General features: G+C 51.0%; 1 protein-coding gene across 1 annotated transcript in view; it reads right to left on the bottom strand.

Moving 5' to 3' along the window:
- Nucleotides 1-6,176: 6,176 nt before the first annotated feature.
- Nucleotides 6,177-15,226, bottom strand: part of RGS9 (regulator of G protein signaling 9) — a 67,762-nt gene continuing 58,712 nt past the window's right edge. The window contains exons 18-19 of the mRNA XM_054048371.1: nucleotides 11,320-11,822; nucleotides 6,177-7,521 (exon numbers count right to left, since the gene is read on the bottom strand). Of these exons, the coding sequence (XP_053904346.1) occupies nucleotides 7,365-7,521; nucleotides 11,320-11,822 (660 nt within the window). The 3' untranslated portion in view covers nucleotides 6,177-7,364. The remainder of the gene's footprint in view (nucleotides 7,522-11,319; nucleotides 11,823-15,226) is intronic.

Genomic DNA, 15,226 nt, shown 5'->3' with positions numbered 1-15,226 from the left:
CACAGAAGGCCAAACTTCTCCAAACTTCTCCAGTTTGCCTTGCCCCTAATCTGGAGGCCCCATTAGAACTGTACAGTCTCCAGCCCCATTCAGCCCTGGGCTGCTCCGCTGATATTACCAATGGCAGGGAAGATTGTTGGGTGTCCACTCGGAACTGGAAGGAGTCTCCATGGGTCACTTAATGGTCACCACATGGCAGTGGCTTTTGCTCATGTCTGTCGGCATTATTGGAAAGCCAGGGCTGATCAGCGATTAGTCTACTCTCTGTCACACTAGTGGAAAATAATCAAGTCAAATTCTTTGTTCAAAATACCTAGAAATAAGATGCTGATGTGGTCCATCAAAATTTACCTAGGAGCCTGGTTATGCAGCAGGACTCCAGATCTGGGGAAAGACCCCTTCTGGTGTTGGAACCAAAGCCATAGGAGTGCATTTGGAAATTCAGCGGAGGCTGAGAAGTCAGATTTGGGAGGCCTACTTACTAGACTGCTCTGACATTACCCACTAATGTCTTTGAGGGCAACAACCAGTGCTGGGTCTTTCCGTAGTACCTAGGAGCCTGGGTTATGCAGCAGGACTCCATTGTGCTAGGCATTGTACAAACAATTCCACCCTGAAGGGGTCAGTGTTTGCAGAACCCACTGCTGCAATAAGGGATTTCCGGTCTTCTCTGGATCTGTTTTACCGTACGCCCTTTGGGACAGGGATTGCCATGATTACTGTGTACAGTACAGCAACGAGCACACTGTTGGTGCTACAAAAAAAAGAGAACAAGCTGTCAGGGATGGCCATGCACCGACCAGTGACATGGTAAGCTCCTGGCGACAGGTCGCACGACTTCCTCACAAAGCTCAGAGGATAATGTCAGAGCTCAACACATAATCAAATCCCTGTTCCGATACCGTGCGGGGAGAAGCCCACTAAAAGTGGTTGCTGTCAGTGGCCATCACTGATGTGTCTAAGCACTCTGTGTCTGTCACAGCCTTACAGATAGGAGGAAACCACACGGATACAGCTGGGTTCTAAATAACCGTGTTTACCAATGACATACAAACATACATGGCCTAGATACATGTATACACTGCTACTCAGTTAGGTTCTGCTGGCTTCTGCAATAGAAGAGGAAGGTGGCCCATTAGAGCAGATGTTCTCAACCTTTTTCTTTCTGAGGCCCCCCCAACATGCTATAAAAACTCCACGGCCCACCTGTGCCCCCAACAACTGGTTTTCTGTATATAAAAGCCAGGGCTGGCATTAGGGGGTAGCAAGCAGGGCCCGGGGCCCCATGCCACAGAGGCCCCCACGAAGCGACATTGCTCAGGCTTCAGCTTCAGCCTGGGTGGCAGGGCTCAGGGCCCTGGCTTCAGCCCCATGCAGTGGGCTTTCTGCCCTGAGCCCCAGCGAGTCTAATGCTGGCCCTGCTTGGAGCCGCTCCTGAAACCTGCTCAAGGCCCCCTGGGTGGCCCAGGACACCTGGTTGAGAACTGCTGCGTTAGAGGGTTCCCCAACTATTTAAAGGGATACTCCCCAATTCCGCTACACCACAAAGTTGCCCTAAAATTGTGTGTATTGGGTTCTATATTACCACTGCGCAAAGCAAGTACAGCAGAGTAACTTGTCACACACACGCTGTTCACGACGGCAGATCACACCACATTTGCCACACTGACGTCAGAGATGACCATTGTCCGTAATGAAGAGCAGTGGAAGCAGATCCTTTCAGGAAATAGAAGGGAATCAGGGAGAGAACACGTTTTCAGTTCTCTTTTTAAATCTGGTGCTCTTGGAATATTTTCGTCTAAGGGGAAAGCTTAATCATGAGGGACTAGTTGTCTCTGTTCAAAGTCTGAGCCAAATCCAAATCAAAACTCCCAAGGCAGACAATGGGACTTTTGACTGCAAGGTCCGGCCTGAGTTATGTTATACTGAAGATATTTTGTTTCCCACAATAAAATAAATGTTGGATCAGATTGCCAGCGGCTTGACACTTTGAACAGAAGGGACTGGCAGTATGCTCAGCCTCTGGAAGAAGGGAATGAGAGGCGGGGTCAGAGCAGGACATAACCCAGTGTTATAAAAGAGCAGTTCTTCTTTGTAGATGAGCTTGGCACAATATTTTTTATCTCATAATTAAAGGGTAAACAATGACTGTTTTGCACAGGGTCAGTTAGACACCAGGTGTAGGCTGTGTTGCTGTTGGCTTAAGCTATTCATTGCAAGAATGACTGTGCTAAACTTCCACCTGAGTTTAAGAGTGCAGGCAGAGTGGTACAAAACAGCTAAGAGTGGCGTCTGAACAGAGATGTGGGCCCAGCCGCTGACCAGACACTGCTGCATGATTCCCCTCTTCCCTTTGTGAAACTGTCTCTACCTAAGAATAGCTAGAAAACCAAGCAGGTGTTTGCGGCTTTTCACTACCCAGCAGGGCACATGAGGAGTTGCTGATTGGTTCTGAACAAAGCCCTGTCCCTTTCCAGTATTCTTCAGACACAGGGATAGTGGCCTTGAATGTAGGAGGCAGTTAAAGTAGGTCAAAATCTTGGAGGGTTCCAGATTCCAGCAGGCGTCTAGCTCCCCTCCTCACAATGGGGTGAAAGAGAGGAGAAGTGGGAATGGGAATTGCCAGAAGGACTCAGTATCACAGTGGGAGTCACCATAAACGATCCTGGCTGATTAAAAGGCAACGCGTCTAAAGCAGACAGAAGGGAATACATTTATATGCAATGTACCACACATCTGCGGAACTCGCTGCTGTAGGATGTTGGGGAGGAAAACAGCTGAGGAAGTGCTTTAAAAAAGTATATGAACATGAACCTCTGCAGTGACACTTGCTAGGATAAAATGGTGAGGGAGCCACCAGTCATCATGCTTCAAGGCATAAACTCACAAACAATCAGTGTCAGCTAGAAAATTGGTACAGCGTTACTCGTTGGGCACTGCCTGTTGTCCAAGGCCCCAATTCAGGAAAACACTTAACTTTAAACATGTGCTTAAATCCTACTGAGACCAATGGGACTTAAGCACATGATTGAGTACTTTGCTGAACTGGGGCCCAAGACCAGGATTCCAGAGTAGATGGATTATTGCTCAGCTCCTGTGTAACAATTCCTCTTGGGAAGGTTTCCATCTCAGAGAAGCTATTTCGCAGCTAGTGCTAGGAAAGGGAGGGAGGGATGCTGCACCTTTGGGCTCCTGTCTGATTCCCTTCGGGTCTTTGGGACCCCTGAGCTGGACAGGGGTGTTTCTCTGCCAAAGCAGCTACAACTCTAACAGGGTAGGGCCAGTTCAGAAACATCTCCAGCTGTGTCTGACCAATTGCCTAGGTCACCTTGTCCCCAGTACAGGTTGGGGAAGCTGTCTTCGGGATTCACAACATGACTCAGTGAGCATCAAACAGGCCAGGCCAGTAGCCTCGTGGTCTGTACTGCCAGGCAGGAGACCTGGTATCATTCTAACTCCCTCCTCCTGCTCCCTGGGCTGGCAGCAAGTGTGCTCAGCCCTGGAGTTGGAGGAAGGTGTCTTGTTCTACCACGCTCTCCCTGGCTGATGAAGGAGCTGCACTGATTGGCTCCTGTGCGTCCCCCATCTTTACCATATGCTGCTGTCTGTCAGGATCCATCACTATACAGGGACATGAATGCCCAGTGCAGGAAGCCCTCCCACCCCCTCTCGCTTTCATACCTAAATTAAACATTGGAATTGGAATGTCCCAGTGAAATAAGGGCCGGGTGGCAAAGCCCGTCTGGAAGGTTTTAAGGCTGAAGCCAATATATTACATAGGTACTCTTTGCTGTCCCCCATCTCTCTCTCTCACACACACCCCCCCCCCACACACACACCCATCTCTCTCTCTCACACACACACACACACCCATCTCTCTCTCTCTCTCTCTCACACACACCACCCCACACACCCATCTCTCTCTCACACACCACCCCCACACACAACTCTCTCTCTCTCTTACACACACACACACCCCACACCCATCTCTCTCTTACACACACACACACCCCACACCCATCTCTCTCTCTCTCATACACACACACACACACACACCACCCATCTCTCTCTCTCTCACACACACCACACCCATCTCTCTCTCACACACCACCCCCACACACACCTCTCTCTCTCTCTCTCACACACAAACACCCCACACCCATCTCTCTCTTACACACACACACACCCCACACCAATCTCTCTGTCTCTCTCACACACACACACACACACCCCGCACACCTATCTCTCACTCTCTCACACACACACACACACACCGCACACTTATCTCTCTCTCCTCCCCAAATATCAGTTTAAACTCAACGGTGAGCCTTATAAGGCCACATCATCTCAGGACCTGGATGCACGGAACCAAAGTCCCCAGCAGAGGGCAGCAACTCTTCAACAAAAACAGACAGGGATAGTGTCTGGCCTGAGAGTCTTACAGAATCTTCCTCGGGAGGTGGCCGTTGTGACCCCATGAGAAGCTGTGGGAAACCTTCCCATCCAGTTGTAAAGAAAGGGAGGGTCCTAGTGACGCCCAGGCTGGGACCCCTGCATTAGAAAACTCCCGGCATATAATGCTGAGCAGCAGGAGTGTGGATCGAGACCAGCTGTGTTTGAAATCTGGCAGGATTGCCCCGACTGGCCACGGTTTAGACCATACACAGAAGAGGGTGAGAGGGTGGTGCTGGGGGGGGGACTACGATTTAAATGAGGGGCCCAGTTCTCCTCCCACTTGCACCAGTTTTGCACGGTGCCAACTTCAGCAAGGTAGGGTTACCATATTTGAACTTTCAAAAAAGAGGACTCTCGGGGGGTAGCCCCGCCCCCTACAGAACCCCCAACCCATCCAACCCCCCCTGCTCCTTGTCCCCTGATCGCCCCCTCCCGGGACCCCACCCCCATCTAAGCCTCCCTTGTCCTTGTCCCCGACTGCCCCCTCCTGAGACCCCCCCAACTGCCCCCTAGGACCCCACTCCCTACCTGTCGCCTGACTGTTCTGACTCCTATCCACCCCCCCGCCCCCACCAGATCCCCGGAACTCCCATGCCTATCCAACCGCTGCCTGTCCCCTGACTGCCCCCCCGAACCCTCAACCCATCTAACCCTCCCTGTCCCCTGACTGCCCCAATCCATCTCCACACCCCCGCCCCCTGACAGCCCCCCCACAGAACCCCCGACCCATCCAACCCCCCCTGCTTCCTGTCCCCTGACTGCCCCAATCCCTCTCCATCCCCTGCCCTCTGACATAACAGCCGCCCCATAACTCCCAACTCATCGAAACCTCTCCCTGCTCCCTGACTGCCCCCCAGGACTCCCCTTACCACCATGCCGCTCGAGCCACTGGCTCCACGTGGAGCAGGCTGCCACACTGCCCTGTGCATAGCCCCTCCCCCACAGAGTGCTGAGGTGGGGGGGAAGCGGGGGAGGGGCTCTGGCTGCTGGAGGCCAATGGAAGCGGCTCAATTGGGCCCAGCCACCCTATCAGCCGCGCCGCACTCTGCATGGAGGGGAGGCAGGGGGGGAAATCCCAGACCTTTCTATCTTATTACCAATTCCTCCCGGATGGCTATTTAAAGACGAAAAAGCCGGACATGTCCGGGGAAATACGGACGGATGGTAACCCTAAGCAAGATCCCTCCTGGTTTTCGTGGAGGTCATTGAGAGGAGAATCCGTCTCTGTTTGTGGGCAGCCTGGCAGCTCCCAAGAGGCGGAAGGGAGCATCTCACATCCACCTGACACAGGAGCAGGGTGGGAACCACATCCTGCAAAGAGTGTGGGTCACTATGACAGGACCATGCCAGGTGGGGGGCACTGGGAGAGCTCCAGAGACCCTCCCCCCTCCGCCTTCCCCCCTCAACCCTTAAAAACAAGCTCCTTCAGAGGAGATTAAAGAAGAGAGGTTGTCCTATTACAGCCTTGCCAAGCTGGGCTCTATTCAATGATTCCACTGGTGTCCCTCTGACCCACCCCAGTGTTTATATCTATGTTAATCAAAAGCAAGTGGTGATGGGCCGGAGCCAGAACCATGAATCTGAACAGCCTGAGCTTCATGGTGGGGACTGAGGGGGAGGGGGCGGAATTCACACAATGGCCCATCACTAAAGAGAAGGACTCGAAAGCAGATCTTCAGCTGAAACAGCCAATACAGCGAACTGCGTTGGGCTCAATCAAGTACAATGTGTTAAACAGCAGCTTTACTTCCAGCTACAGAAATTGTCCATGTTATCGCGGGCAGGAGAGGTGAAGACTTTAAATGCTGCAGTCGGAATCAGCGTGTTGAACCATTTCAAATTAACATGGACACATCTCCACATACCATTAGAAAATACAAAATAACGCCAACACCTACAGTCGTGGGCCACGTGGCCTATTTACAAAACAACACCCAAGGTTAGTCATGTTTAGGGACTGCCACTGTACATGGACTCGTCTGTAGAAACTGAGAAGAAGAGGACTCTCTTGATGTACTGACACCGTACAAGGAAGGTGATTTCTAACACTCTTGGCAGAGATGCAGTTAAGGCGTGGCACAACATATCAATGTAACGTTCAGATGGGCCCAATCTACTGAGTTTGGATCTAGGGCCAATCCCGATCTTCCCAATCGTTCAGAAGGGTGGTTGGACCCTCGGTGTCAAGACCCATCTTGGCACTGAAGGCCTATTGGAGGTAAGTGGAAGATAAGAAGTCCTTTGTTTTCTGTGGGGTTCACTTTTGTTGTTGGCTAGTGGGTTATGCCAATCCATCTACCTTACAGTTGGCCCATGAGGATGTCTGAGCTTAGATTTCCCCCCCATCCCCAGCCATCAGATGCCTTCAAGTTACATTGCTTTAAAATTCAAAGCTGTTAATAATTAGAGATGGGCCTGAACTCAAACCCAGATTCCAAAGACACCCAAACTTTGGAGATGCTTAAAGTCTGAATTCCAGTCTTAGAAAGGCCTTCAAGACAATTACATTTCACCAGCACAGCACTTACTAACACCTCAGGATCAAGAAACTACTTACATATGAGAGAGTATCTCCGAGGACATATTTTTATCAGCTATAAGGCAGCAAATAAGGTTCATTTATCAAAAAGTCAGTAACAGATGAGTCTGACTTTCTAAAGATATGAAGGAAAATAGGTCAGGAGACACTTAGAGTTCCCGAATTACACACAGATGTGCGCAACTGGGTCTATTACTCATAACCAGGGTGGTTTGAGCCTCTTTGACGCTGAAGCATAATTCTAATGCACTTTTTTAGCAGCATGGTTCATATATTGAACTGTACGTGGTGAACCTTGCAGAGTCAGGGCCTGGAAAGAAAACATCCATTTATAAGTAGGTCACATCCTGTCTGCCTTAAGAGTTGCTTGTTATCCAGCTTTCCCTTGTTCTGTAAAGTTCTCCCAAGGGCAGATAACTTCCTTCACAGAGTCCTTACAAGCCCGGGGGCAGTCCTCCTCTTCCTCCTCTGAGTCTATTGGGTAGATTCTGCTCTCCAGAGGAATATCCACTTTTATCTGGAAGAAGCTGTGTTGTAAAATGAAAACTCGTCATACACAAGGCACTTTCTGAAGTGCTTTCTGAAGACAACCAACGCACAGCATGGAGTTTGGCTTTGAGTTTTTCTATTTCATAGAATATCAGGGTTGGAAGGGACCTCAGGAGGTCATCTAGTCCAACCCCCTGCTCAAGGCAGGGCCAATCCCCAGACAGATTTTTACCCCAGTTCCCTAAATGGCCCCCTCAAGGATTGAACTCACAACCCTGGGTTTAGCAGGCCAATGCTCAAACCACGTGGCTTGAAGAGGGGAGAATACACATACCAACCCCACTGAAGCAAAAGTGCTGAGTGCCACAGTTCCACAGCCAAGTGAATTAAGAGGTCTTGAATTTGTGCTTCTGTTTTTGCAGTTTAGGCTCAGTTACCTGGTCAGGAGCAGAGATAGACCTAAAAGTGGCAGGGGAGGGCTTTCCATTTGGATTAATTTTAGGCTAGGAGAGGAACCAGGGCTAAGGCCTGAGGGTGATGGAATCTCCAGGCCAACACCTCTTGGGTCATAGGCTGGTGTTGTACTATTTTGACCCCAAATGGTGGAACTCTTGAGATCACCTCACTAGGTTCCCCCCATCTTGTTATCTGTTCTTCCACCTCCGTGGGCCACATCTGAACCAGATCTGGGGAAAGACTCCTTCTGGTGTTGGAACCAAAGCCATAGGAGTGCATTTGGAAATTCAGCGGAGTCTGAGAAGTCAGATTTGGGAGGCCTACTTGCTAGACTGGTCTGACATTACCCACTAATGTCTTTAAGGGCAACAACCAGTGCTGGATCTTTCCAGGAATGCTGCCACCCTCTCTGCCTATTGCCAAGGTGGCCATTCAGCACAAGAACAAAGTGCTCACACCAGGACAAAGGCATCATTTGAAGATCGACTGTGCCTGGAGACAGGCAGCACAAAAACCAAACAAGCTCTCCTGAGCTGTGGTTTTCAATTAGACTGTAAAAAAAAAAATCCCTTTGTGGGCCTGAGTCTCAGTTCTTCTTGCAGGAAAACACATTAGCTCGGAGAGCCCTGCATGAGGTAAGATGACCGGGAAGGATACAGACTCCGAGGAGGCTCAATGTGTGTATGTCAGCAGCCTTCCTCCCTCACCATCAGTCCCTGCAGCTCTATTTGTCTATCATACTTGTATGCTCTCCATCGTCACAGTATCTGTGCACCTCACAATCTTTAATGTTTTGCTCTGTTGGAAGAGGCGAATGGCTGCCACCAGTCACAGATCTGGGTGAAGTCTAAGCACTCGTGTGCTGGATTAATGAAGGAGAAATTAAGTGTCCTTTGTTTAGTGATAGCTGACACAGTAGAAGCCACCGCACAAGACACGGACCAGCACAGCAAGGCTAAACCCTGGGGGCTGAGGTGTTTCCCTGGAGACTGATTGCAAACACGGGGGCTGGAGCTATTACCGGTTGGCAGCTGTGTGTGGGTGAAAGGAACCCGAAAGCCAGGAGACAGTGAGAGAAGCAGTCATGAAGGCAGCCCTGAGAGGGAGCAGAGACAGAGCTCTGTGGGACAAAGGACTGGCTGGAGAGGCAGGCTTGGAAACTGTGAGCCAAGAAACTCCCTGCTGCTGTTTGTTTCTACTGTGGTGAGGGAAACAGGGCTGTGTCCACATTCTTTGTAAATAAACAGGATTGCACCAAAACCTGACTAATAATCAATTTCTTCTCCTAATAGAAACAGCCCAGCAAGGCCCTGAATATGGGCTACCCATTTGGGCCCTGGGGAAACAGGATTTATCCTCACAGCGGGTAAGGAGGCAATATTATCCTGGTTTTTCAGGTGGGGACAGATGCTAAGGGACTTGCCCAAAGTCACCCAGGGAGTCTGTAGCGGAGCAGGAACTTGAAGCCAGGTCTCCTAAATCCTAGGCGAAAGCCGTAACCACTGAGCCCGAGCCAAACTCCCCATTCTTGTGCAGGCCTGGGCCGAGCGGAGGGTTGGAAGATCCCTGGCTACACCCCCAGATACAGCTGGGTCCGAGAGAGGTGAGGAGGAGGAAAGACGACGACACGGAGGAAGGGGTAGGGTATGTCAAATACGCTCAGGCACTGGGGTGCAGGGAGCCTCAGAACCACAATAACCCAGGCAGCTCGTTCTCACGGACACAAATCCTGCCAAACCAAACTCCCATGCGCTCCCTGCTGAATCCACGGGCAGGGCAGCCCGAGGGCAAAAGGAACCCTTTGACAGGGCCCCAAACCAAGCCAGACGGGGTCACAGCATCCCTCTGTCACAACGGAGGGCAGTTGGCCCAAACCTGAGTCACGGCTCTGTGAGCCGGGTCTCAACACCCAGGCAGGAGATGAGCCCAGCCCCATGGGATAGGAGCCAAGCCACCGCTACAGGCGCAGATGTAACCCACACAGCTCACTCTGCAATACCCCCTCTCCTCCAGTGCTTCCCTCAGTGGTAAGGCTTTTAGAAAGGGGGGGGGGAGAGGCTCCATTTCAGATTTGGTCCCAGCCACCACCACCCCTGAAAAAACCCTCTGTGCGGCCAGGCCCCCCAGGAGCATTGCAAGCAGCAGGCTGACATGGGGATTTGCAGCCCACGTAATGCGGGGCAGGAGGGCACAGGGCAGGGAAAGTGAGCGACATTGCTGAGTTACCCCCTCCCTTGCAGAGCTACGGGCCCCGGGCACTGGCTTACCTTGGGGGCTGCTGCCCTGCAGGGCTAGCTCTGAATCCAGACCGGCTCCAGGGGAAGGCAGCAGGGCCTGCAGGTGAGGCTCATCTGTAGCCTCCCACACCAGCAGGCGGTGGCAGAAATGCTATCTTGCAGCCTCCCTATCCCTGGGCTGAAAGGGAAACGGGGGCTGCTCTGTTGGCTAATGTTTGTGTTGTTCCTCTGGCTGGCTCCTAGCTTGTCTCTACAGGGTTGGGGTGTCATCCCCATGCCCACCCCATCCGCAAGCTTCCTGTTGGCCCAAAGAGCAGAGGAGATGAATGGTTTCACGCACACAATGGACAGGTGTCTGGGAGCAGGTGTGAAACTGGTTTAGGCACAGCAGGCCGGGCCTAGCTATAGAAGTTAAGCAAGAGCTGGGGGCTTGGGAAACGCTGGAAGAGATCTCTGCCCTTCCTCCCACCGCTGAGCTTGGGGGTCTAACCCCCGGGGCTCACCAGCTGCAGCCTCCGGCGATCGTCGTCGCTGAGAGCCTGCCCCAAAGGCCGGTGGTGTTGGGGGAGGGGGTGTTTGCCTACTGGGTATTTCCCTCTTTCCCTTCCCCCGTCTCCTTATTTGAAAATTCTGACAAGTTGAAGAGCTTTTCGGAAGTTGTAGGCATCTTGGCAAGATCCTCTGACTTCTCAGGGCTCTTCCACTCATCGGTGAGAGACAGAGAGCGCCATTCTCAGTTACTCTGGCCCCGCGCTGAGTGCGGTGCCGGAGGGGGTGGGCGGGGTGGTAAGCCACCTTCGCACGCCCCATGTTCTGAGACTCTTCAGTGCCCCTAGTGTTAGAGCCATCTCAGAGATGTGCTAATTTATACCCTACTTCTCGCAATCCCGTTCTGAGAGTATAGCTGTAGCACTGTGAGCTCTGTCCATCTCCCTCTCTGCACCTGGCCCACTCAGATGTTCTCAGGGGGCCATGTCTGCTCCATGGGAGGCCCCTTCATGTGCCAGAGAGCAACATATAATTAGGCGGAGAGAGCATGGCTAGCGAGGTGCAGACACCACTACCTGGGAGTCCCTCTTACCCAGGCTGGACGCCTGTAATCACTCAGAGCTGAGTTCCTTCACACACCACAGGTATACTCACTTGGTCACTTTTTTGGACTTCTGCTGCAGTTGTTGTTCCAGGTCATCCAGTGGCTGGACCTTTCCATGGGTGACAGCCGGGCATTTCGGCGAGAAAGTGGCAAACACCGGTGAGTTTAAACATCCCCGTTTCAAGAACCTGCTGAAGGACAAGGTCGTCCGGGATTTGGGAGGCACCTTGGCTTCCATGTTCCCCGGCACCTGGCTGTTGCAAGTGCCTGATTCAGAGTCCATGGAAATCTCTGTGCTCTCAGTGATAGAAGGAAAGTGGTTAGTGTTAGACTCATTGGCTTCCCACTTCCTCTCCAAGCAGGGGGTGCTGTCCAGGGCTACGCTAATGGGTGAGGGGCAGACAGTGCTGTTTGGCAGAGTGATGTGTCCAGGGGATTGGGAAGGCAGGTTGTTTGGGATGTGGCAGGAGGGGTGCGGAGCTGATGGAGATGAAGGAACAGAGGTACCGGTGTACACAGCCAGGTGAGGGACCGGAGCAGTGAACTGACACAACTGCAGAGAAGAAAAGGAGACATTTTAGAGCAGGAAAAGCTGCCTGCTAGTCATGGGATACACAACACCAAGCCCCAAAACCCTCCCTCTAGCTACCAACTGGAAATAATTCCCCCGGAGAAGGCAAGTGAGAGATTATGAGCATTTTGGGGGATATATAGTTTACTGGAGCTCAGAGATCACAGCAATGTGGGGCAGGTAAATACCTCGGAAGGTAGGTAGGTAGACTGTGTATATGAGAGACTGTGTGATGGTGCCCTCTAGTGACTGGCCCTGAGATAGGCTAAGGGACCCACTACTGCTGGAAGAGCTCTCTCTTAGCTCAAATGATAGAGGCTTGTGTTCTTGGATCTGCAGGACCTGGCATCCCTGCAGGATGTACATAGTAATGGTGGTTGTCAGATCCATAACAGCAGGAACCAATTTATCTGCCTACCACTGAATTACCCCTGGCACATCTACCGTGCCATAGAAATGCTGAGGATTATTAATAACAACACTCCAGAGAGCGAAGACTTGGATGGCGAATCAGGTTGACAGCTTGTGGCCCGTATTGTAGGTGAGGCTGATGAACACATAGGCTAGAATTTCCCCACATGGAGGGCCTCTGACTAGGCCATGGGTGGAGAGGAGAAGCGCTACCTGACCCTGGATGTGTCCCCTCAAAGAGGCTCCTGTCTGCTGGTTCAAGCGGCTGTCTGCTCCTACAGCCACCCAGGGGCATTCCTAGCTGAGCAGCATGGAGTCCATGGGGCCGTGAGGGAATTGAGAAAGGGAGCAGCTAGAGGGCAGAGCAAAGGAAAGGAAAAATATGGAGAACAAAAGAGAGAGACTGGACAGAAAATTAAAAGGAGGGGAAATAACCCAGGAGAAAAGGAGGGAAGGGAAAGGAGCAGAACACATGAGAGATGGTGGCAGCTGGGTCAAACCATCACGGTAGCTCCACCAAACCAGCGCTGGAAACTGCTTCCACAGGAGTGGCCCCAAACTCACTGCAACCCCAATGCACCCTGGAGGAATTTGGACCTGGATCAGTGCCTGCATTTCACAGGCCATTAATAATGGTCTGAGCCAAAATCCCACCAAGAACACACCGAGCTTGGAGGAAGGTTTGAATCCAGACCCAGACTTTTGAAGCTTGAGCTCACCTCTAACAAGATGGGCCCGGACAGCAAGAAACGTATCCACGTGTGGGTCTAGACATTCCAGAGTGCTGAGCTGGGGGATTGCCTTGAGACCCATCTCTCACTGCCTTTTGCAGGGCCTTAGGGCAGCTAACTCAGCTCTGATCTATCACTTTTCACCCCAAGATCACAAATGGCTTTGCGAAGGCGGGTGAGTATCATTATCCCCTTTATAGAGCCAGGTAAAATGAAGCATAGAGATGTGACTTGCCCAGGATCAGAACCTACATCTCCTGATTCCCAGTCACCTGCCCTACCCCTGGACCAGTCCCCTAGATCATTGCAGTATTGTTAATGCAAGTTGCCTTTGCTTGTCCTGTCAGCTCAGCCAAATCTTAGCGGCACAGGGGAGCTGCCAGCTTTTCTTCACTCCAAACTCTGACTCTCCTCTCCAAAGGATACAACTTGGTGTTATCTTCAGAGCATCCTCCCCCAAAAGCACTGTGCACTTGGGACAGGACAATCCCTGCCTGTCTGTCCCTGCATCAAAGAACCAGAGGGAAGCCAGATGCAGAGTTTTGTTCTACCTTGTTGCCTGTGGTGGGTTTCCGCATCATCAGATCAACTACTCTTATTATCTTTTCTTATGTTTGTTAATATAAGAAAGAGCGGGCAAGAGAAAATAGGGATTGAACCTCCTTGAAGAACAAAGGACAGAGGAGCTAAAAAAAAAAAAAAAGAAAGATACAATTCCCTGACAAATGCCGCTGCCTCCATGCCACCGAATACAGCACTTTTCAAACCTGATTGTCATGAGCAAACCTGATTCATGACACCCCACGATGTGAGGGATTCTCCTCCCGCATTCAGGATAGGTTGGGTGGGATGCTTTGAGGGCTTTCTGACAAGCAGGAGCTGTCCCCTCCATGACCTCTCTCCTCTGGCTCAGTCAGACTTTGGGGAACTCTAAACTTGTTGCTTTGAGCTGCACTGAGAAGAACTAGCGCTATCCTAGCTATGCAGATGCTTCCATCCACCGAACTCCCTCCCATTGGCCTTGAAGATGGCAGATCTCCAGGGGAATGAGGTATTGAAGAAGTCATCTCTTCTTTCTTTCCCTTACATGCTGATATGGCCATCTGTAAGCATAGCTGGGATTGCACAGAACAGGCCGTGGCTGCACGTATACGGCAATGCTTAGGCCAGAACGAGAATGAATGATGGATTCATTTCATGCCACAGGACGGGGCTTAGGGACGGTGAGGCGTGGAGGTGCTCACAGAATCAGAGCAGCAGTAGGGAGTTCAGTGAGGGTGTAAAGGTCTGTCTCCATGAGCTAGCAGGAAGAATGGATGAGCCAGATGATGGGGCTCCAGATCCCAATCTGCCTTTGGGAAATCATCGCTCTCTAGAGAGTCGGAATATCTCAGCATTTCAGAGACTTGGACAGAGTTACTCAAGCATATACACTGATGTATCAAAAAGGGGAGCTAGAGGGGACCTGGGGCCTGATTGAGAATCCACTGAAGTCACTGGAAAGATTCCTATTGGCTTCAACAACCGCTGGATTGGGCCACGGTTGTCATAAGGGAGCTCATCTTACCTAATTCATTAAAAAGAGATTAGTTGTAAGCAGGGAGTTCTGGGAGACTATAAGGCTCTGTTGTTGCTAGTTACAACTGGGGAGTGTATCTAGTGACAACCCGGTTAGCCCCCCAATCCATTACAACATGGTTAAAGCATGTAGTGAGGGCGGGACTTTGGTTATGGATGGCATAACCAGGCTAAGATCTGACTTGAAGGTGCATGTGTGACGGACACCATCTTGGCTGCCTCCTCAAGGACTGACCCAGGGACCTCCAGAACTATGAAGCACAAGCACCAAGGCTGTCTAGCTGCGGCTGTAAGTCTTGTGACCTCCATGGGAGACCGAGTGTGCACCCTCACCTTGGGTTACACAGGCTCAGAAGGATAATTTGCTAATGGTTTTATCCTAGATGATGCATTTCAGGCTTCTCCAAGGCATGGCTTTACCATAAGGTTCTAAATAAGTCTCTACCAGCAGAAATAAAAATATGCTCAACTGTTTAAACAAAAATGTTAAAAGCAGCAGCACAAAAAGTAAATACACACATGCAAAGAGACAACACAATGAAGGACAAACACAATGGTCTTTTCCATTTTCTACATACACTTTTATTAGACAGATGAGCTAAAGCAAATAAAACAAAGAAATGATGGCTAAAAATCAATGGAGATCCATTGGAATGCAATGAAATC

Source organism: Malaclemys terrapin, chromosome 13 (assembly GCF_027887155.1).
Source record: "Malaclemys terrapin pileata isolate rMalTer1 chromosome 13, rMalTer1.hap1, whole genome shotgun sequence".
Lineage (NCBI taxonomy): Eukaryota > Metazoa > Chordata > Testudines > Emydidae > Malaclemys > Malaclemys terrapin.
Note: the sequence above shows the minus strand (reverse complement) of the source record. Positions and strands in the feature narration are given on the sequence as shown.